General features: G+C 42.0%; 1 protein-coding gene across 9 annotated transcripts in view; it reads left to right on the plus strand.

The window, feature by feature from the left end:
• The window catches only part of Csnk1g1 (casein kinase 1 gamma 1), a 162,088-nt gene that overhangs the window by 129,790 nt on the left and 9,969 nt on the right, over positions 1-22,329 (plus strand). For 3 of the 9 annotated variants that reach the window (XM_069995185.1, XM_069995186.1, XM_069995193.1), the window contains 6 exons: positions 979-1,063; positions 1,322-1,470; positions 2,267-2,374; positions 10,429-10,539; positions 17,358-17,464; positions 20,415-20,438. In XM_069995185.1, coding sequence (XP_069851286.1) covers positions 979-1,063; positions 1,322-1,470; positions 2,267-2,374; positions 10,429-10,539; positions 17,358-17,464; positions 20,415-20,438 — 584 coding nt within the window. Of the gene's footprint in view, positions 1-978; positions 1,064-1,321; positions 1,471-2,266; positions 2,375-9,078; positions 9,214-10,428; positions 10,540-16,048; positions 16,214-17,357; positions 17,465-20,414; positions 20,439-22,329 lie in introns of those variants that run through there. The other 6 variants (XM_069995188.1, XM_069995189.1, XR_011366640.1 and 3 more) reach the window with 5 other exon arrangements.

Raw genomic sequence — 22,329 nt, forward strand, 5'->3', positions numbered from 1 at the left:
TATGTGGTCCAGAGGAATCAAACCCAGGGCTTCATGCATGTAAGGCAAGCACTCTAACACCTTCTAAGCCCCCAGAATTTTTTTGAGTGACCTACCTTCCTTCTCCTTTTCCTTCCTTTCTCTTTTCCTTCAGATTGAACCCAGTGCCTCTTGCTTGCACTACTTGAGCTACGTCCTGGGCCCAACAGCTTTAAATATTTGCTCATCATGTAGCCAAAACAAAGACATTATTGTTTAGTATTACTAATTGCTTGAAACTCTCTCATGGTTCATGAATTATTTTAGTGGCAGTGATAGATTTTAAATCTCTTCAACTTTCTTTAGCAACTGTTATTGCTTAATTCTGGATGAAGCAGGCTAGATGAATATTCCTCAAGAGATCATTGTTGGTCCATGGACCATATGCTCTGTGTAGTGTCCCAAAGCATACTATATATTTCAGCCTCTTCAAGGTCCTGACATACCACATTTGCCATTAGCCACAACTATTCCACAAATAATTATTTCTCTTTTGGATTCACTTTATTGAAGAGTCTTTTTTTTCACTTCTGGTCTTTTTTTTCCTATTCAACTTTTCAGTATGTATATAGTGAAACTGCATTTGTTTTGCTCACTTGTATTAGACAGTGCTTTTTAGATTAGGACAGCTATATTTACTGAGTTTCTTCAGCTTTGAAAATAATGTGACATATTTCTGTTTCCTTGTCCTAGCTAAACTTAATTTCATACTTAATGGCATTTATCTGAAAACACAAGACAAATTTCCAAGTCACTTTCTAGAACCCAGCAAACGTTTGCACATATCTAATGTTTGCACCATCTCTATATATACTTATTTGTTAGTGTTAGAAAAAAAATCTGAGATTGCCTAAAACACATCTTGCCGATTTGAATAAAACAACCATTATGTCTGAAAAAATTGAACCTCCCATACCTAGTACCTCCTTCTGAGTAACTTCCATTCTTTACTTTCCACAGGCCGATACATTAAAAGAGAGATATCAAAAAATCGGTGACACCAAAAGGAATACTCCCATTGAAGCACTCTGTGAGAACTTTCCAGGTAGGATGCTAAAAGGATACTCAAGTGTGATTGAAGCTTCAAAGTAGACCAAGTCCAGTACTGCAGTAGAATGCTTTCCACATAATTTATATTTGCTTTTATTCTTAATCAAACCAAGGTAATTGTATCACTTTTATGTGGTCCAAAAAGAAGTACTGATTTCATGCAGTTTCTGCAAATATCCCTGTGAGCCATACCTTATCTCCATGGGAAGCCTTTAGCTAAGAGCATAACCTTTTCAAAATTCTTTCCTTACAGAGGAGATGGCAACCTACCTTCGGTATGTTAGGCGATTAGACTTCTTTGAAAAACCTGATTATGAGTATTTACGGACCCTCTTCACAGACCTTTTTGAAAGAAAAGGCTACACCTTTGACTATGCCTACGATTGGGTCGGGAGACCTATTGTAAGTGTCTTTTTACCCCATAACTTCCTTTCTCAGACCAGCACTGCCTCTCTTGCCCATCTTTCTGCTTTTAGTATTAGGGAGAGAAATTGCCTTGAGTGTAGACTTTACATTTGTCAGTCTTTTCAGGTTGTTGACATAAGTTGCTTTCATAAGATTTTGGAATTAGGAGTTTTTTGTTTTTTTGTTTTTTTGTTTTTGTCAAAGTGGGGTTTGAACTTAGGACCTGTACTTGTCCTCTTCCCACTTAAGCCACATTCCTAGCCTCTTTTGTTCCTCCGTACCCAATAGGTCTTATATTTGTAGTCTCAAGCTTCAAACTACATTCCTCCCAATCTTCAACTCCTAAGTGGCTAGGATTACAAGCATGAGCCACCACACTCAGTGGAATTGTAAAGAAACAAGGGCTCACTGTGTTAGCTCATATTAGCTTCAAACTTCTGTTTTATCTCCCAAGTGCTTAAGCCAATTTAGTTTGGTTCCATTTGTTTTTTGTTGTTGTTGTTGTTTTTTGTTTTAGATTGGGGGTGGTGGGGAAGGTTGTCAGTTCTATTTGAACAATTCACAAGTTAGTACTATGAAGGTACTTGCCTTCTCTAGAAGTAGAACCCAGCTCCCTAGGATACTTGAATTCATAGTTCTTCCCAGTGCCCCACAGGACCTCTATGTAGCAGATACTGAAACACGTGAATAGCTGAAAAATATTACTAATATCCTGTGAGACTTAGAATGATACTGTCCCTTACACAGACAGCAGGTTGGACTTGTTTTTCCTATTTGACTGTTATCTTTTCAGCCTACTCCAGTAGGGTCAGTTCATGTAGATTCTGGTGCATCTGCAATAACTCGAGAAAGCCACACACACAGGGATCGGCCATCACAGCAACAGCCTCTTCGAAATCAGGTATATATTGGTTCTTCATTATTTCAGCCAAGCCCATTCTTCATAGCTAATATTAAAACCTAATTTGTCCATCTTCTCACTATTATTGTCTATTCTGGAGTTAAAGAAGAAAAAGATTGCCATTTCTCACAGGTTTAATGTAACATTCTAGTAACCTTCGGGGCATATGTAGTTAGATTGAGATAGGGGAAAAGGTACCTTTTATGAGGCATATAATCTAAGGACTCTAGGCCTGACAGAGTATGCTGATTGAAAGGAACTGGTTGTGTTTCAGGATATGAGGCAGTCTGTTACTAGCCCAATATACCAGCTAGTCCACTTGGTTTCATCTGCAATTCAATCTGAAGCTTATGCCAATTCTGGTCTGTTCTAACTGATTAAGAATTTCCAGCTAACCTGGGTATAAACTGGAATCTTCACACCACTTGTTGCCACTGTTTCCAGATTAATTCTAGAGGTGGCAGGTATCATGACAGACATGATCAGAAAAGACCGTGTTATCTGTCCTTCAGTACTAGTTGTTTGGAACACTAAGGATCTAGAACATTTTTAGAAAGGGCTAAAGGGTGTAGTTCAGTGTTGGAGCACTTGCTTGCCTATCATGCTTGAGGTGCTGAGTGTAGTTCTCAGCACTGCAAAAGAGAAAAATAAGGGGAAAAAGGGCTAAGTGTCTGTGAAGTAATATAACAAAAGTTTTTAACTCTGTATTTGTGTGTGTGTGTGTATTTGCGCACCTGCGCGCGCATGTGTCCAGTACTAGGACTTGAACTCAGGCCTTGCATTCTCACTTGGCTTTTTTTTTTTTTTTCTCATAGCTAGTGTTCTGCCATTTGTTCTTTAGTTCTGAATTTTTAAATTTATGTAATCTAAATCAATAAGCAAAAACCTAAGCATCAATAGATAAATGAAGAAAATTATAGATTATATAATAACTGTTAACACACAACAAATTAGCTTGCTATCCTTCCTCTTGACCCCATTCTTTTCATATGAACAGACATTTTACAAGAAAATATTTAAAAATATATCTCATAGATGCACAGGTTCAAGTATATAGGTGAAGAATAACAGAAATGCACACATTTGACACCATTGACTCACTTCTGTAATTCTAGCTACTCTGGAGGCTAACACGCAGCAAGGGCATGAGACTTCCCAATTCTCAATGAACAAAAATGTCAGACTAAAGCCAGGCACCGGTGGCTCACTCCTGTATGTAGTCCTACCTACTCAGGAGGTTGAGATATGAGGATTGCAGTTCAAAGCTAGCCCAAGCAGGGAAGTCTGTGATACTCTTCTTCCAGTTAACTACCAGAAAACTAGAAGTGGAGCTGTGGCTTAAAGTAGTGGAGCACTAGCCTTGAATGAAAGAGCTTAGAAACAGTGCCCAGACCCTGAGTTCAGGCCCTACGACTGATCCCCCAAAAGTGCTGGACTAGTGGCATGGCTTAAGTGGTAGAATGCCAGTTGTGAACAGAAAAGCCCCTGAGTTTAAGCCCTTGTACCAGCATCAAAGGGGGGAGGAGGGGAGGGAGAAGAGGTGGGGAAGCCAGGTACTGGTGGTTCACACCTGTGATCCTAGCTACTCAGGAAGCTGGGATTGCAATTTGAAGCAAGCCTGGGCAAGAAAGCCCATGTTACTCTTACCTCCAACTAACCACGAAAAACCAGAAGTGAAGTTGAGACTCAACAACATTAGCCTTGAGCAAAAGAAGCTCAGGGACACACCCAGACACTGATTTCAAACCACAGGCCTGGCACAAAAAGAGGGGAAAAAAAAACAGATGCAAGAATTCCATTTACCAAGAATGCAGAGTCCTGCTGGGAAAGATCTTGAGCCAAGTGTCTTTAATGTATAGTTTTTTGTTGTTGTTGTTATTGTTTTTTTTTCCCCACCAAGCCATACAGTTTGCCAAAGGTACATAGTTATCCCTATTTGAGCTTGAGAACCTGCTCTGGTGAAAGCGTCCTGTGGATAACAAGATAAGAGTCCTTGTCTTCAAAGAGCTGACAAGTGGATAAGCCAGGGAGCTAGTTAAGTATAACACAAAACAATAGAAAAAGCATTGCGAGTATTGTAGTGAGAGCATGACAGACTATTTCATGACAGAAGTTGTATGAAATTATCTCGGAAGAATTAAATGGTGATAGCCAAGGCATTCCAACCAGATAGAATACATGAACAGCAGCAAATGTATCTAGTTTGATTTAGCTAAAATAGTTGATGTGAATAAAGGAATCCTAGGCTAGGAAAATGGTTAGGACTGTTTGATGAAGCTCCTGTAATGCTAGGGTGGACAACTGGTTCTTAATTTCAGAAGGAATATAAGATCTAAAGATTTTGTGTGGGCTGGGAAGCTGGCTCAGTGGTAGAGCGCTTGCCTTGCATGCATGAGGCCCTGGATCCGATTCCTCAGCACCACATAAGCAAAAAGAAAAAAGCTGGAAGTGGCGCTGTGGCTCAAGTGGTAGAGCCTTGAGCTGAAGAGCTGAGGGACAGCACCCAGGCCCGGAGTTCAGGCCCCACGACCGGACCCAAAAAAAAAGAAAAAAGATTTTGTGTGCGGGTAGGGGAGGAGGGTCATGGGGCTTGAACTCTGGGCCTGACCCCTGTCCCTGAGCAATTCAGCTCAAGGCAAGTGCTCTACCACTTGAGCCACAGCTCCACTTCTGGTTTTCTGGCTTATTGAAGATAAGAGTCTCATGGACTTTCCTGCCCAGGCTGGCTTTGAACTGGGATCCTCAGATCTTAGCCTCCTGAGTAGCTAAGATTACAGGCATGAGCCACTGGTGCCCAGCAGGTCTAAAGATTTTTAAGTAGTTCTTTTATGTGCAGAAAGTGGTAGCCAGGCAATGGTCTTGGAGATTAAAAAGAATTCAGGGAAAACAAGGGAGGAGGCAACAATACTCAATAGGAAATGTACTCATTACCTTACTCATGTAACTGTAACCCCTCTGTACAGCATTTTTACAATTAAAAAATGTACCAAAAAAAGAATTCAGGTGTTAGAGGAGTGACTCTGGTGGTAAGAGCACCAGCCAGTAAATTGTCAGTTACCGAGTTCCACTTCCAATCTCAGACCAAAAAAAAAAGACTTTCAAACCACGTGTATATTAAGATTGAAGGAGAGCCAAGCTATATTGGCTCATACCTATAATCCTTAGCTACTTAGGAAGCTGTGAGCTGAGGATTGAAATTCAAAGCTAGCCACAGGAAAGTCCTTGAGACTTTTTTTTTTTTTTTTGGTCGGTTATGGGGCTTGAACTCTGGGTCTGGGCACTGCTCCTCAGCTCTTCAGCTCAAGGCTGGCACTCTACCACTTGAGTCACAGTGCCACCCACTTTTTTTTTTCCTGGTGGTTTATTGGAGATGAGTCTCATGGACTTTCCTGTCCGGGCTGGCTTTGAACCGTGATCCTCAGATCTCAGCCTCCTGAGTAGGATTACAGCTGTGAGCCACCGGCACCCTGCTCCTTGAGACTCTTATCTCCAATTAACCATCAAAAAGCTGGAAGTAGAACTCTGGTTCAATTTCTGTAGAGCACTAACCTTTTTTTTTTTTTTTGTCATATGGGACCTGAACTCTGGGCCTGGGCGCTGTCCTTCAGCTCTTCAGGTGTAGACTAACACTCTACCACTTGAGCCTCAGCCCCACTTCCAGCTTTTTCTGTTTATGTGGTGCTGAGGAATCAAACCGAAGACCTCATGCATGCAAAGCAAGCACTCTATCACTGAGCCACCTTCCCAGCCCTTAGAGCACTAACTTGAGCAAGAAAGGCCAAAGAGTACAAGGCTCTGAGTTCAAACCTCAGTAACAGCACAAAAGAAAAAAAAGAAGATTAAAAATAGCTTGCTGTTGTTGGGTTCTGTTGCCTCGTGCTAGTAATCCCAGCTACTTGGGAGGCTGAGTTAGTGAGGATCACAGATCAAAGTGGGGGGGTGGGGTGCAGAAAGTTCATGAATCCCCTTCTCAACCAGTAGCTGCATACAGTGGTACATGCCTGTCATCCTAGCTTTATAGAAGTGTAAATAGACATATTGAAATCCAAACATTCATCTCAGTGGAAATGAGACCCTCTCTAAAGAATAGCCAGTCCAAGCTCTACACAAGTGGCTCAATCCTATGATCCTAGCTATAAGAAGCTAAGTTTGAAACCAGCCCAGCATAGAAATTCATGAGAAATCATCTCAGTAACTAGATGTAGTGGTACATACCTGTTCTCCCAAGCCACTGGGGAAGCACATGGCTGGGAATATTGGTACCCACCTGTCATTCTAGCAACAAAGGGAAGCACAAAATAGGATTGCAGTCCAGACCAGCTTGTATATACAACAAAACCCTATCCCTAAAATAACCCAAGAAGAAACTGAAACAGCAGCTTAAGTATGAATGCATGCATGGCATGGCATGGTTGGGCAGCAGAGCACCTGTGTAGCAAGTGTGATGCCTTGAGTTCAAGCCTTAGAACCACCAAAAGTAAAAAGAAAAAGGATTTACTATTTTCATTAAAATAAAAATCTTAATTCTTCCAACAAGTTAGCAGAAGTTTATATAAACAAGCTCTAGTTATGTTTATTTCAGTAAGAATGGAAATACTATTAATATATAATTATTAATCATTGATCATCTCTCTGCCTTTTGGAGAGTTGGTACTGGGAGGCTTGAACTGAGGGCCTCTTAGGCCCTCAGCTTGATTGTTCATGGCTAGAACTCCTCCCTTTGAACCAGCCTCCAGTCCAACATTTTGTTAGTTAATTGGTTTCTCAAAAACTTTTCTATGGGCGCCAGTGGCTCACATCTGTAATCCTAGCTACTCAGGAGGCTGAGATCTGAGGATCGAGGTTCAAAGCCAGCCCAGGCAGAAATATCCGTGAGACTCTTATCTCTAATAAACCACTAGAAAACTGGAAGTGGTGCTGTGGCTCAAGCAGTAGAGTGCTCATCTTGAGCTGAAGAGCCCAGGGACAGCGCCCAAGCCCAGAGTTCAAGCCCTGCAAGCGACAAAAAAAAAAACAAAAAAAAACTTTTCTGCCTTTTTTCTTCTGAACCACAGTCCACCAGGTCTCTCTTCAAGTAGCTAGTGAGTCACTGGTACCTGCCTGTAGGGCATAAGAAGGTTAGCGGTGTAATCAGTGGTAGAATACCTGCTTAGCTTGCAGAGAGAGCTTGTTTTCCCCACCAACACACATACACACAAATTAGTGTATGTGTTTTTGTTTTCAGCCCATTCCTATACACACACACACACACCTGTTCTGGGAATTAAACCCAGGGCTTATCCAAGCTAGACAAGCACTCTGCCATTAAACTATATCCCCAGCCTTTTTCAATTTTATCTGCCTGAAAAACCAATGTATAAACAGTATTCATGAGAGAATCAGTTAAGTTATTTGTATCATAGAACTCTTAAAGAACACTAAATAGCTTGTAAATAAACATCTGGATGCTTGATCGTGGGCCTTGAACTCTGGGCCTGGGTGCTGTCCCTCAGCTCTTCAGGCTAGCGCTCTACATTTGAGCCACAGTGCCACTTCCGGTTTTCTAGTGGTTTTATTGGAGATAAGTCTCAGGGACTTTCCTACCCAAGCTGGCTTTGAACAGTGACCCTCAAATTTCAGCCTCCTGGCATGAGCCACCAGTGCCTGGCTCAAACTCAGTATTTCTCAGGACTTTTGCTCATTGGCCGGCACTCTACCACTTGAACCATACTTCCATCCTCTGTCTAGGTGTTTTTTAAGTATTTAATTTTTTCGACAACTGACAGAATTATATAATACTTTGGGAGCTTAAAGTTCTTTTGAAATATTACAAAAATATGAAATCTTAAATGGAACTGAAGAGACTATCACTTATAGATTCTAGTTTTCTGAGTAATATCTTTAGATTTTAATTCTAATATTAAAAGCAGATTTAGTCTCAGATCCCTAGTCATCTGAATGAATGAGATTAAGAGTTCTGTGGACATAACACATTATTTCAGTAAGTTTATAAAATAGTGTGAATATGATATACACTGCCACCTTATTTTGGAAAATTGAACATCTGAATGAATGTCTATCAATCAGCATGGTAGTGCACATCTGTAATCCCAGCTTGCGAGGAGGCTGAGATATGAGGATTTCAAGTTAGGAGTCAGCCTGAGCAATTTAATAAGACTTAAAGTGTGGGGGTGGAGGGGAACACAGGGAGAATGCAGAGGAGACACTGGAGTGTTCTGACTTTAATGTTAGACTATCAGTACAAAACCAGACAGACCCCTCTTTTGTAAAATTTCATAGCAAGCAAGTTAATACAGCTGCTTTCTTATAGAATCTACTGATTCCCTGAGCAGGATCCTTAACAATGCTGTCACCTATGTGACTTCATATTCCATTAATAATGAACAAGTTACACATGGTTTATGGGAAATACCTTTGAGGTGACCTAAAGGTGAGCTTTAAACAACTCTTGTCTGTCAAGTCCTGGAGATAGTGAATATAGAGCCTCAGACCACTACATCCTTTCTTCCTTTTCTTTTTTTATAGAGCACAACATTAATGGTTATGAAAATATCTAAGATTTATAGGCTTCTTACTGGTTTTCATGCAGAGCAGCAATCTCCATCCTATCCCCTGCTGCTATTTCTAATACTAGCAGCAATTAAAATCTGATTTACTAATCCCTCACTGCTGCCTCTCCAACTACTCATTTTTCATTTTTGTAGAGCCTTAGGACTGTAACAGCTGAGCATCATGATGCTAACACCTCCTCAGCCAGGGGAAGAGGCACCTAATACAGATTCTTCAGAACAAAAGTCACATATGAGCAAGATCAGAATAGTATGAGATCTAAAAAACAGGTAAAGAAGGAATGAAGAGAGCCTGAGTGGCAGCAAAGGTGGACGCAATGTCCTTTTACTGAGAAAAGATTTTCCTTTTGCTTTCTGCAAGATAATTCATAGTGGTCATGTCAATTAGGAAACTCTTTTTCATTCCAAATTAGAGGTTAATGAGTTAGAAAAACAAGAAAACAAGCCTTTTTTTTTTTTTTGGTCATTTCGTGTGGCCTGAACTCTGGATGTGGGCACTGTCCCTCAGTTTTTCAGCTCAAGGCGAGCACTCTACCACTTGAGCCACAGCACCACTTCCAGCTTTTTTTGCTTATGTGGTGCTGAGGAGTCAAACCCAGGGCCTCATACATACAAGGAAAGCACTTTCTCACTGAGCCACCTTCCTAGCCCCAAGCCTTATTTTTATTCCCCATCTTTCCTTACTCTTGACAAATGAACCTGCTTTTGAAAAGATAATTTGTTCATTTTCCATAAGAAAACATATTTCAGCCACTGCTGATTTTATCTCAGTAGAAAGTCTCATGGAGGTTAATCTTGAGAGTAGTAGCCTCCCTAGTTAAGGAAAACACATTATTTTATGCTAAATGCAGGAATTTTCTCCGCTGACTGCTGTCTAGGCAGATAGATTTTTGTCAGTGAAATGACTGTTTTAAGGTTTTGTTTTGTTTTTGCCAGTCCTGGGGCTTGAACTTAGGGCTTGGGCACTGTCCCTGAACTTCTTTTTTTTCTGCTCAAGGTTAGCACTCTACCACTTGAGCCACAGCACCACTTGGGTCTTTTTCTGTTTATGTGGTACTGAGGAATTGAACCCAGGGCTTCATGTATGCTAGGCAAGCACTCTACCACTAAGCCACAATCCCAGCCCTGTCTTTAAGAATCTTAAAATTCTAAGTATGATCTGCTTAGTGACTCCTGGAATTTTAACCAGTATGGAAGCTGAAAGGAGATTCCAGCTTTCGGTTGGCTCCCCCTCCTCTTTGGGCAAAACTTCTTGTGTATCTGGATGAGGATGATGTGGTGTAGACTTGAGTATTGGCTCATGAGGCTGAAGTGAATGTAGCCACACTAACTTTCTTTCAGTGCTTTGCAGCAGTTGTTAGTTTAAGACCTAAAACAAAAACCAAAACTCTACAGGGGCACTAATGTACTTAATTATGTTACTGCTTGCTGTTGCTTCACCTTTCCTTCCATATCTTGCTCTTATGCTTCCTAATGCCTGAGCAGACTGCATCGTCAGAGCGCCGAGGAGAGTGGGAAATCCAGCCCAGCCGGCAGACCAATACCTCATACCTGACGTCTCACTTGGCTGCAGACCGCCATGGGGGATCAGTGCAGGTACTTACTGCCTTTATTTCCTTTTCCTGGCCTTCCCAGCCTGACTTGATAGAATGCTGGCTTGCTTTGAAAACTTGGGCTCCTTTTGAATGGACACATAATAGCAAGGGTGAACTGCTGACTATGCGTAGCTGACTATGCACTGATTTTTGCCCAGGTTGACTGGGGTAAGAGTCACTTAGTGAAATAATTGCTTCTTGTCAGTGACTAAGAAACATCTATATGATTTCTAATCATTGAGTTATCCTAGCCCTATAACCTTGATCCACGTATAATAGACTACAAAAATATCAGCAAGGTAGAAATGTGTTGGGTGTCAAGCCTGTGAATGTTAGAGTCCTGAAGCATATCAATATTTGGGGGATAGAGGTCTAGAGGACTGCATATCTAGCTCATTCCATTATACTGTGTGCTTTAGTATATGATAACTTGAGAGTATTTGTTGTTGTGAGTCACTTGTTTCTGAGTGGGTATCCAAGAAGTTGGAATTTCCTTTTTTCTTCCTGGAGTAATTATGGTCTTGCAAAATTATTTCTGATTTCATTTGGACTGGTTTAAAATTTTTCTTCTCTGTTTAGTATGAGGACCCATTTGTGGATCTTTTTTTTTTTCTTTATTCTTTTTGGACTATTTTAAAGTCTTGAGTGAAATCCAGTTGAGTACAGTGAACTCTTCGTGGGTGGAAACATAGGTTGATAGGCTGGGTTGTTATGAACAACAAGTGATTCTCTGAAAGTTCTTATCATTCAGAGGAACTGAAAAAAAAAAGCCTCAATTAGGTTAGAATAGAAAGTTGAAGAAGTGGGCTAGGCAGCTAGGCTCTGGTGGCTCACGCCTGTAATCCTAGCTACTCAGGAGGGAGGCTGAGATCTGAGGATCGCAGTTCAAAGCCAGTTGAGGCAGGAAAGTCCTTGAGACTCTTATCTACAATAAACCACTGTGGCTCAAGCGGTAGAGCGCTTGCCTTGAGTTGAAGAACGCAGGGACAGGCCCCAAGCCCAGAGTTCAAGCCCCACAACCGACCAAAAAAAAAAAAAGTCTTCCAAAAAGAGATAGATTAAAAATAGGAGAAATTAGTACAAGAAGATTGAAGAGTCAGGCTCTGGTGGCTCATTCCCATAATCCTATCTACTCAGGAGGCTGATATCTGAGAATCACTGTTCAAAGCCAACCTGGGCAGCCAAGCTCATGAGAGTCTTTATCTCCAGTAAATCACCAGAAAACTGGAAGTGGCACTATGGCTCAAGTGGTAGAGTGCTAGCCTTGAACTGAAGAGCTGAGGGACAGTGCCCAGGCCCAGAGTTCAAGCCTCACAACCAACCAAAATAATAATAATAATAAAGATTGAAGAGCGTCAAGGAGATTTAATTCAAAGGCGTTCCAGGGATAGAATAGAAAAACTGGAGGAGGGGCTGGGAAGGTGGCTCAGTGGTAGAGCACTTGCCTTGCATGCTTGAGGCCCTGGGTTCGATTCCTAAGCACCACATAAGCAAAAAGAAAAAAGCCAGAAGTGGCGCTGTGGCTCAAGTGGTAGAGCGCTAGCCTTGAGCTGAAGAGCTGAGGGACAGCGCCCAGGCAGAGTTCAGGCCCACGATAGGACCCAAAAAAAAAAAAAAAAAAACTGAAGGAGGAAATCATTAACAAAGTAATTTCCAGAACTGTGTTTTAGTCTTATGTCAAAAGTCATATATACCCCAGCTGTTTTTAAATGTTTAAGAATACATGCAGGGCTAGGAATATGGTTTAATGGTAGAGTGCTTGCCTTGTGTTCATGAAGTCCTGGGTTCAATTCCTCAGTACCATATGAACACAAAAAGCTGGAAGTAGTGCTGTGGCTCAAGTGGTAGAGTGCTAGCCTTGAGCTAAAGAAACTCAGGGAGAGCAGGGCACTGGTGGCTCACGCCTATAATCCTAGCCTCTCAGGAGGCTGAGATCTGAGGATCATGGTTCAAAGCCAGCCTGGGCAGGAACGTCTGTGAAACTCTTTTACTTTTACTTTTACTTTTTTTTGGGGGGGGGGGGGAGTCCAGTCGTGGGGCCTGAACTCTGGGCCTGGGCGCTGTCCGTCAGCTCTTCAGCTCAAGGCTAGCGCTCTATCACTTGAGCCACAGCGCCACTTCTGGCTTTTTTCTTTTTGCTTATGTGGTGCTGAGGAATTGAACCCAGGGCCTCATGCATGCAAGGCAAGCGCTCTACCACTGAGCCACCTACCCAGCCCCCGTGAAACTCTTATCTCCCATTAACCAAGTGGCTCAAGAGGTAGAGCACTAGCACATAGGGACCGTGCCCAGGCCCAGAGTTCAAGCCCCACGACTGACAACAACAGCAACAAAAAAGAATCTCAGGGACAGTGCCCAGGCCCCTCAGTTCAAGCCCCAGGACTGGCAAAAAAACAAAAACAAACAAAAAAAAATGCACAGGGCTGGGAATGTGGCTTAATGGTAGAATGCTTACCTAGCACACATCAGAAGTCCTGGGTTCGATTCCTCAGTATCATGTAAACAGAAAAAGGTGGAAGTGGCACTTTGGCTCAGTTGTAGAGTGCTTGACCAAAAGAAGCTCAGGGACAGTCTCCAGGCCCTGAGTTCAAGCCCTAGGATTGACCAAAAAAATAAAATAAAATACATGCACAGGAAAAAAAAATGTTAGTATAGGTGACATACATAGCCAATAGGCCACATCCTGCCTTGAGCCTTTTTTGTTGTTGTTGTTAAGCACTGAGCCTCTCTGTGCTCAAGGCTAGCTAGTGCTCAAGGCTAGTGGCTCTATACTTGAGCTACAGTGCCACTTCTGGCTTTTTCTGTTATGTGATACTGAGGAATCAAACCCAGGGTTTCATGCATGCTAGACAAGCACTCTACCACTAAACCACATTCCCAGGCCAGTATTTTCTTCTTGAATTTAGGTTTTCCACACAAAAGAGATTTATAGAAATACTAGGATGGGAATGAGATGGGTCTTCCCCATTAAGAAGATTAGAACAGGAATGTAAAAATAAGCCAAAGAAGATATGATAAGCATATCAAGCAACAGGGAAGTGCCTGTTGTCTATACAAACACCAAGAAATCTGGCAGAGGGGCTGGGAAGTTGGCTCAGTGGTAGAGTGCTTGTCTTGCATGCCTGAGGCCCTGGGTTCGATTCCTCAGCACCACATAAGCAAAAAGAAAAAAGCTGGAAGTGGCGCTGTGGCTCAAGTATAGAGCCACTAACCTTGAGCACTAGCTAGCCTTGAGCTGAAGAGCTGAGGGACATCACCCACACCCAGTGTTCAGGCCCGACAACCGACAAAAAAAAAAAAAAAAAGTCTAGGACCAAGGAATGACTTTGGTACACAGCTCTGCTGCTCTGACATTTTGGAAAATAGGACATGTAACTTAAAGTTTTGAAATTCCTACAAGGAATATTACCAAATTTAAGGAGTAAAAATCAAAGTAGTACTTATTCTTTCTCCTGGATTACCCATATGAGCTTGTGTAATATAGCTAGAATAGTGGTATAAAATGTGTTCATAGTAATTATAGCCCAGGCAGGAAAGTCAGTGAGACTCTTTATCTCCAATTAGCCACCAAAAAGCTGGAAGTGGAGCTGTGACCCAAGTGGTAGAGCACTTACCCCCATTACTGACACACACACACACAAAAAAAAAACTGAGTCTTTTTTGAAGTGTCATTTCTAGAAGTCCTATAGGATATCCTACACTTTTTTGTCTAATTTTTAAAATAATGATTAGATTAATAAGAAAACTTTTCTTATTTTTCCTTTTTTTTAATGTCAGTCCTGCAGCCTGAACTCAGGACCTGGGCACTGTCTCTGAGGTTTTTTTGCTCAAGGCTAGTGCTCTACCACTTAAGCCACAGCTCCACTTCTAGTTTTTAGGTGGTTATTTGGAGACTCTCCTGCCCAGGCAGGCTGAGAACCATGATCCTCAGAACTCAGCCTTCTGAGTAGCTAGGATTACAGGCATGAGCCAGTGGTACTTGGCAGGAAATCTTTTTATTGCAGAAGGAGAATACTATTTTGTATTTATTATGTCAAGATAAGGTCAGGATGGGCTCTACATTTTGTGAATATGGATCATGATGTATGGTACATTAAACAATAAAAAAGATAAAAGTCGGGTTTCTTACAAATCAGATACTAACTTTGACTTAGAGAAATTTAGCTCTCCCTTTAACCAATCCAGATTTAATAATGTAGATATTTTCTGCTAACCACACAGTATTATTTTAAAATTTTTATAATTTATGTTCTTAATAAGAACCATAGTTGGGTTGGGAAGATGGCTCAGTGGTAGAGTGCTTGCCTTGCATGCATAAGGCCCTGGGATCGATTCCTTAGCACCACATAAGTAGAAAAAGCCAGAAGTGGCACTGTAGCTCAAGTGGTAGAGTGCTAGCCTTGAGCTGAAGAGCTGAGAGACAGCGCCCAGGCCCCAAGTTCAGGCCCCACAACCGATCCCCCCCCCCCAAAAAAAAAGAACCATAGTTATTCTGATTTAAAACATGGCGGCTATAAATTGCTGGTAGGTAGTATTCACCATCTCTTGCAAAGACTATATGTACTAAACAGTTATCCCATCTTCCTCTATGATTGTTGAGGAATGTATGCAAATAAGCTGCTAGTAAGGACACCAAAACTAGAGACAGATAAGAATATACATTTGTAAAGTCAGGCACTGTGATTCACACTATAATCCTAGCTACTCAGGAGGCTGAGATCTGAGAATCGTGGTTCAAAGCCCAGGCAGGAAGCTCCGTGAGACTCTTATCTTCAATTAACCACCAGAAAACTGGAAATGGCACTGTGGCTCAAGTGGTAGAGCACTAGCCTTGTGCTGAAGAGCTGAGGGACAGCACCCAGGCCCAGAGTTCAAGCCCCATGAATGACAAAAACAAAAAAACAGCAAAGGTAGACAAATGCAAGAAATTCTTATTTCCAGTTAACAAGCAAGAAGCCAGAAGTGAGTAAGTGGTTTAAGCTGTGGAGCTGTGAGCAAAAAAGGTTAAGGGAGAAAGGCTCTGAGTTCAAGCCCTAGTACTAGCCCATCTACACACATACACACACCCACCAATTATAGCCGGTGATTAACAATGAGATAAACATTTATTGAGCTATTACCATACATCATGACATATCATAGCCCTGGATAGGCATTTTTTTGTGCATTATTTGTACTGCAACTCCAGTAGGTAAGCAGCATTGTCCCATTTTACAGACTAGGAAACTCAGGCATAGAAAGATTGTGAACTTTGCCCAAGGACCCACAGCAAGTAAGTGGTGGGAATGAGGTTCAGGCCCAGAGCTGACTAATTCTGAAGCCCAGTTGTTATTTGCTATATCTTGCCACCTCCATTATTATATACCAGGTATTATACTCAATACTGTCTTTTACATTTTTTATATAATTCTTTCAACTTGTAAGAACAATCTCAAATAGAAGTTACTTACCCAAGGGCCTACGATATTCGAACCATTTATCCTATTTTGTGGTTCTCTCCCATGTTTCAGCCAAGATCTTTAACAGCAGAATGGTTTGTCCAGCGGGGTCCCTTTTCCCACTCCCCAGCACCCACATAAACAGGAATCATGTGCTGGAAATGAAACCAAGTGGCAGAAGCAGCTGCACCAGCAAGAGAAGCCTGATCGGGTCCACATTAACCAGATGACAGGAGTGAGAGCTTCCATTTACAGTCCGGGGACCATCAGTGAGGAGTGGGATGACATTGAACCTGAAATAAAAGTCGTTGAAATAAGACGGGCTTTCCAAGGGAAAGTGTTTCCTTACCATCTTCCCTCTCACCAGAGAGGACAAGCCAGTCTTGTTAAATAACTTCAAACCAGTGGTCAAAAGCTATGAAGAAATTTCAAAGGAAAGTGTGATCGTTTATTATCTCTGATGCCTACTCTTGGTTTCCTTTTCAGAATTTTTTTTAAAAGTTCACAATTACTGAATCTATGAACTTCTAAATGGAAAGGAGTAGAATTTATCCACTATGTTCAGGAGAATAGAATGAGTTTAAGTCAGCTGTGACACCAAACATTGTGGTTCGTGCCTGCAGTCCCAGGACATAGGTGGTGACACAGGAGAACAGCAGGTTAAAGGCCATCCTGGGCTACGTAATCAGTTTGAGGCCAGCTTGGGCTATATAGTGAGACTGGACTGAAACAAAAAGGAAAATATGACAACTATGCAGTTGCATTTTAATTTTCCATTTAATAAAGCACTATTGCATTTTTGTAATATGTAAAAAAAAATCAGTTTAGAACAAATTTCTATCCTGTAAATCTACAATGACAACTCTTGGTTAAGTCATTTCTTATTGCTTCCATCCATTAAAAGAAAGTAATAGGATTAAAAAACAAAAGATGGAAATGTCATTCATAGGACAGCTGTCCCCTATAGACAGATGGAACTTCAGGCAATCCCAGCCCTAAGAGCTACTCCTAAACTTCTCAGGAGTGGCTAAGAATACCTAATCATAAATCAAATGAATGAATAAAATAACTAATAATAAAAAAGTGAAAAAAATGACCTCTTCATAAGGTTTTGAGCTTTAAATTTATACACATGGAGCTAGTGTATCATAGTGCCTGACAGAAAGTAGGTACTCATTGTGGAAGTTACTGTCATCATTCTATGATGGGATCTTGCTCTAAATTAGGACAATAGGCCCGTGAGGGCAGGAAAACAAAGATTCCTGACCCTGACTGGCTAGTATCTAAGCTTGAGATCAGATCCCCCTTAGTGACCTGCCCTACCCCTGGCAGGAACCTCATATTGCCTTGGTGCTTGTCACAGTCTACCTTTCTGTTTCAGGTGGTTAGTTCAACCAATGGAGAGCTGAACGTGGATGACCCCACTGGAGACCATTCGAATGCACCAATCACAGCTCATGCTGAGGTGGAGGTAGTGGAGGAAGCTAAGTACGTCCATCTTTCAAGGGGGCTCTGGAACTGTGGGTTGGAAAATGTTTTCTGTTTCTGTGTGCTTCTCATCTCAGACTAGATTCCTCATGCTTGTGTCTACAGCTTTCTTCCTTTGACCACTTTATTTTTTTGCATGGTACCTTAAGGCTGCTGTCACCTTTAGCTATGATCTCTGGAAAGATAGACTTAGTGAAATAAAATAATTATGTTATGAGGGCTACAGAAGATAGTAACCATAAGCTTCCTGGTGCCCTGGAGGGTTTTTTTTGTTTTGTTTTGCTTCCTATTGGATGCAGAGACAAAACTTAGACCATGGCCATGGTGACTGATATTAAATGTCTGGTTGATAGCTGACATCTCTGGAAGGGTTTCACGGCTGTTTCCCTCTCAAATGATTCTAGACTTAGGAAGAGTAAGTACATACATCAGGCAAGAAAAATCCATGTCTGTGAGAGTCTTGGGTAAGAAAAGAAGTACTCCTAGTCCCAAGAAAGTGGGGTGGTCACCTCACTTTCTTTTCTGCTTCTCTTGCATGTGTATGTCTTGCCCTGTCCATACCCTTGGCCCCTTGATGTTCTCTGCATGGTCTGTGTTTAAACTCTTAAAAGAGTCTGGGGTGGAAGGTGAAGTGATTGTTGATTCTACTGCAAAAGCAGCATTTCTACCATCTCTTTCCCTTTTTCCTCATTCCAAACTCAGATCAAATTCCAAGAAAATATCACATAGGGAGAAAGAGAATCATAGTGTAGATGACTTTTCTTGTAAGCCTTTTTAGAACATTCAGGATATACCAGTAACTTGTTGTCCCTGAGCAATGTATTTGTAGTACTAGTGTGCCCTACATGGTCTCTTGAGCACCTATATAGTCCAAATACAAGCCACCTTTGGGCTTAAGTCCACAGTGATGCCTACCAAGAGCTGAGTTCTTCCTTCCAGATACATTTTGCATGCTTTTGCCCATCTATTTGGTGAGCTTGCTTTGCTTTCAGGAAGTCCTATCCAACAGATGAGAAGCAACTGAGAAAGACTTGGGCTCTTATTGAGCTCCTGCTCAGATACTCTTCTCCTGGCCCATAGAGGCACTAATACCTGAGGCAGGCGAGGAGGGAGAGTGGTGCCCCAGGTTTTTCAGTAAAGAAACTTGCTCCATATTCTCAGAGACTTTGGAGATTTTAATAGGACTCAAAATGTTTCTGTCATGCTCCTCTACTAGCAATATGATGCTCCCACCTCTGGGCTCTTAACCTTCACTGCGCTTTAGAGTAACCTGGGACAGGTTAGAAAATACAAATGCCTGAGAGATTCTGACTTGAAGTTTTGGTATCTGGCCTGAACATCAAAAAATTTAGAAGTTTACGCAATTCTGTTATATAGCCAAGTTAGAACCACTGTGCCACACATGCCCTGATCATGAAAGAGAGCTGTACCAACCCCCAATTTATATTTGTAGCTCTTTTTAGAACTTTATCTAGTCTATTCCTCTGAGAGAGTTTCATGGTATACTTTGAATAATAACAAGATCAAGGGGATCTTTTAGTGATATGCTCTAGACAGGCTTATTTCTTGGACCCTTTCATTTTGTTTCATCCTGGCAAACGTGTACACTAGTTTTGTATGTGAGTGTGATGTTTGTCCTGTGTGTAAGATAGGGGATCATTCATACAAAGTATAATGCAGTGTATTCTGTACACTACCATCTGAAATATGAAAGGAGGTTAAATTCTTTCCATTTAGCAAATAGAACCACTGGTCTCTTTGCCACCAGCTGGAAGTTTGGTTCTTAGAAAGGTGTGGAGGCTAAAAGAAGCAGTTGCATTTGCTTAGGGCATTTTGTGTGCGGATTCCCTGCTGGTTTTATAAGTTGCCAATTCATCTTGCTTAGGGAACTGTCAGGACTTCTGTGTGTATGGGGGTAAGAACAGGATAGCCATGTGTCTGATCATTTTCCTGGGAAGAAGTCACAGCTAGAAAAGCCTGAGGCATCCGCCTCATTGCTCATAGCTGTGATGCCATTTGTGCCTCTGGCCCTGGGAGGGAAGAGGTTAATAATGGTTTACCCATATTTCAGTTCAGCTTGGGTATTGGGGAGACTGAAGACTTTTGATTTGGGTTTCCTCACCCAGCTTGTATTGTGTAAAGGTGAAAAGAAATGACAGGGTCTTGGTTATCAGATGACTCTTTGACTTTCCTTTTTCTCCAGCTGCAGGACAGCTACAGTATGGTTGGAAGAGTGGTAAGGGCAGGCAGCTCTTTTGGTGATTTTGATTCTAGTAAGAACATAGGAATTTTTCTTATCCAGACTTCAGTTATAAGTTAACAAATTGAGGTCTCATTTCTCCAGAGAATTAATAAGCATAGACGTTAGTTCCTTCTCTGCTAGGTATACCCAACCTTCCTCTGCATCATCTTCTGATAAAATACAATGGTCTCTTAAACTTTTTCCCTCTACTGGAGGAGTTAACCACTAGCTGCTTTGCTCAGGCATATTGTGCTTAAAAAAAAAAAAAAAACCTAGGGATAGGTTTCTCTTAGAATAGGGAGGTTGCCTCAGCCCTGTATAACTTCTTGTCCCCACCTTGTGTTGGGACCAAATGACTCAGGTTTGGTGCTTGACGAAATTCTCACAGGGAAGGTCATTTTGCTCCTTTCCCAGCTGCCTTCCTGGAAGTTGTCCAGCAAAGCCCCCTTGAGGCTCCCACCCCTTCTTTTCTGTTTTGTCTTCCCACTGAGACCCAGCTTCCAACTTAATGCTGTCAGTGTCCCTCACCTCCACCTTAATGTGGGGACCCAGTGGCCTGTTCACCCTCGCTCAACAGGAAGAAACTAAACACAGACACATTCTGCATGTTTGCATGGCTCGCAGGGCGTGCCTTCCATCTCACCTCTGTGGACTAATATCTCTTTCTCTCTCTTCCTTTCTGTGTTTTTCTCTTTACATACTCTGTAGCTGCCTGAAAATGCTCAACCTGTGGTGAGTCCTCTCTCCAGTCCACATGCAAGGGGAGCAGACCAGACTAGGCTGGGATTGGCAAAACCAAACAAAATGCCTTAGAGTCATTGAATGGCTTCTACATGCCTCCTTGTGCCATAGCCACCTAGTTGGGAAACTAGATCCACAAGGTGGGAACGGGGCAGGCCTGTACCCAGGAATTAAGTCAATTCCATCTTTCCTTTCACACCACCTCATTCATCTCTGCCTCCTCCTGCCAAAACAAGAGCACAAAGTATCCAGGATCAGCTCTTTAGTGATAGCTAAATGGATTTTCTCCCAAATAATATGAGACAGAACCCAAGGTAAGAGGGTAAGGTTTCTACATGAGTCATTTAGAAAGCAGTTGTTTCCTTACCACTGCAAGGTCAGGGTTGTTGCCAGATAACCCCACATTCTGCAGCTTGGTTTCTAACTTAGAAACTGGCTTTTCTGGAAAAATCTATGACTTTTCTTTTGGGCTCAGCTAGCTCTTCCATCTCTAGAGTATAAGTCTTTGAAAAAAAGTGAATTCCTGGGGGATGAGGTGGACATTGTGCTGCCCTGTGGGGGTTTGTTTGGTCTGTTTTCCATTTATTGTCATTTTCTTTGTTCCTATAAGAGAGGATAATGGGCCAAGGCTGATGACTCAGCTGAGGGAGATACTGGAGACTCCTAGAAAAGGCTCCTCAGATAGATTGTTAGGAACAGCAGAGGATATGCAAGAAGTGCTAACCAATTCCTGTTGGTGAGGAACATTTTTGCTGTAAGACAGGGTCCTCTCACTAGCTTTATTCCTGGATACTGCTGTGGTCTTCCAGGTGACCCTGAACTTGCTGGTTTGTTACAGTCAGGAAGTCTAACTCTCTCACACAGTCTGTACACACAGGCTATGTTTTATACCACACTACCAGCCTGTCGCATTCTATGACTACCTCATTTCGGTGTCTCTCCAGTTACCAGGTTGGGCACTGATTTCTGAGGCCCTAACTTATCTAAGCCAAAGAATTCACAGGGGTTTCACTAGGGATGAGGATGTGTAATTTGGGTTTCATGAAGATGAGATTTGTAGTCTTTAGGGTTTCAGAGTGTGTTTGGCCTATTGGTTTTGCAAATATGTGTGTATGTCATCTGACATTTGTCATGGTCTACTTTTTTCCTCTGAGTTGCCAGGTCACTAAGTAGTATTATGCTTCAGGGAATATTGGGTAGTATTATAATACTACCCTAAGTAGTAGTATGTTCATCAAACCCTGTGCTTGGCACTCCAGGGGGTACCAGGTCCTGCCTTAAGAACTTAGGTGCAGAGCTGGGAATGTGGCTTAGTGGTAAAGTGCTTGCCTAGTATTATGAAGCCCTGCCTTCGATTCCTCAGTACCACCTAAACAGAAAAAGCCCACAGTGGCTCTGTGGCTCAAGTGCTATAGTGCTAGTCTTGAGCAAAAGAAATCTCAAGATAGTGCCCAGGCCCTAATTCAAGCCCCAGGACTGGCGGTGGGGGGTGGGGGGAGGGGGAGGAATGCTGTCTTGCTGGAGAGACATAACAAAGACATATGAAAGAACCAGAAAATATGCTAGGACACTTATGTTATCATTCCCAGAAGATTAAAGAGGTGAGAGGTCACTGTGAGTGGTCAAGAAAGAACTGATAGGAACAGCCGGACTGGAGCAAAGGAAGAATGTACCAATATGGTAGAGAAGAGGAACAGAGCAAGGCAGTGTCTGTGAAGGGAGAGAGAGCCAGGATGCAGTGAAGAAGTAATCTGAAAAAGTGCTGGGCAGAGGTCTGTAGGAAACGTGCTTGATGCTCAGAAGTAGGAAATCTTGGACTGCAAACAGTCAAGGAATCTACTGGGAAGGAACCTAAGACAAGAATAACTGATCACCTGCCCTT

The sequence above is a fragment of the Dipodomys merriami genome, unplaced genomic scaffold, assembly GCF_024711535.1.
Source record: "Dipodomys merriami isolate MVZ:Mamm:240054 unplaced genomic scaffold, mDipMer1.0.p SCAF_48, whole genome shotgun sequence".
NCBI lineage: Eukaryota > Metazoa > Chordata > Mammalia > Rodentia > Heteromyidae > Dipodomys > Dipodomys merriami.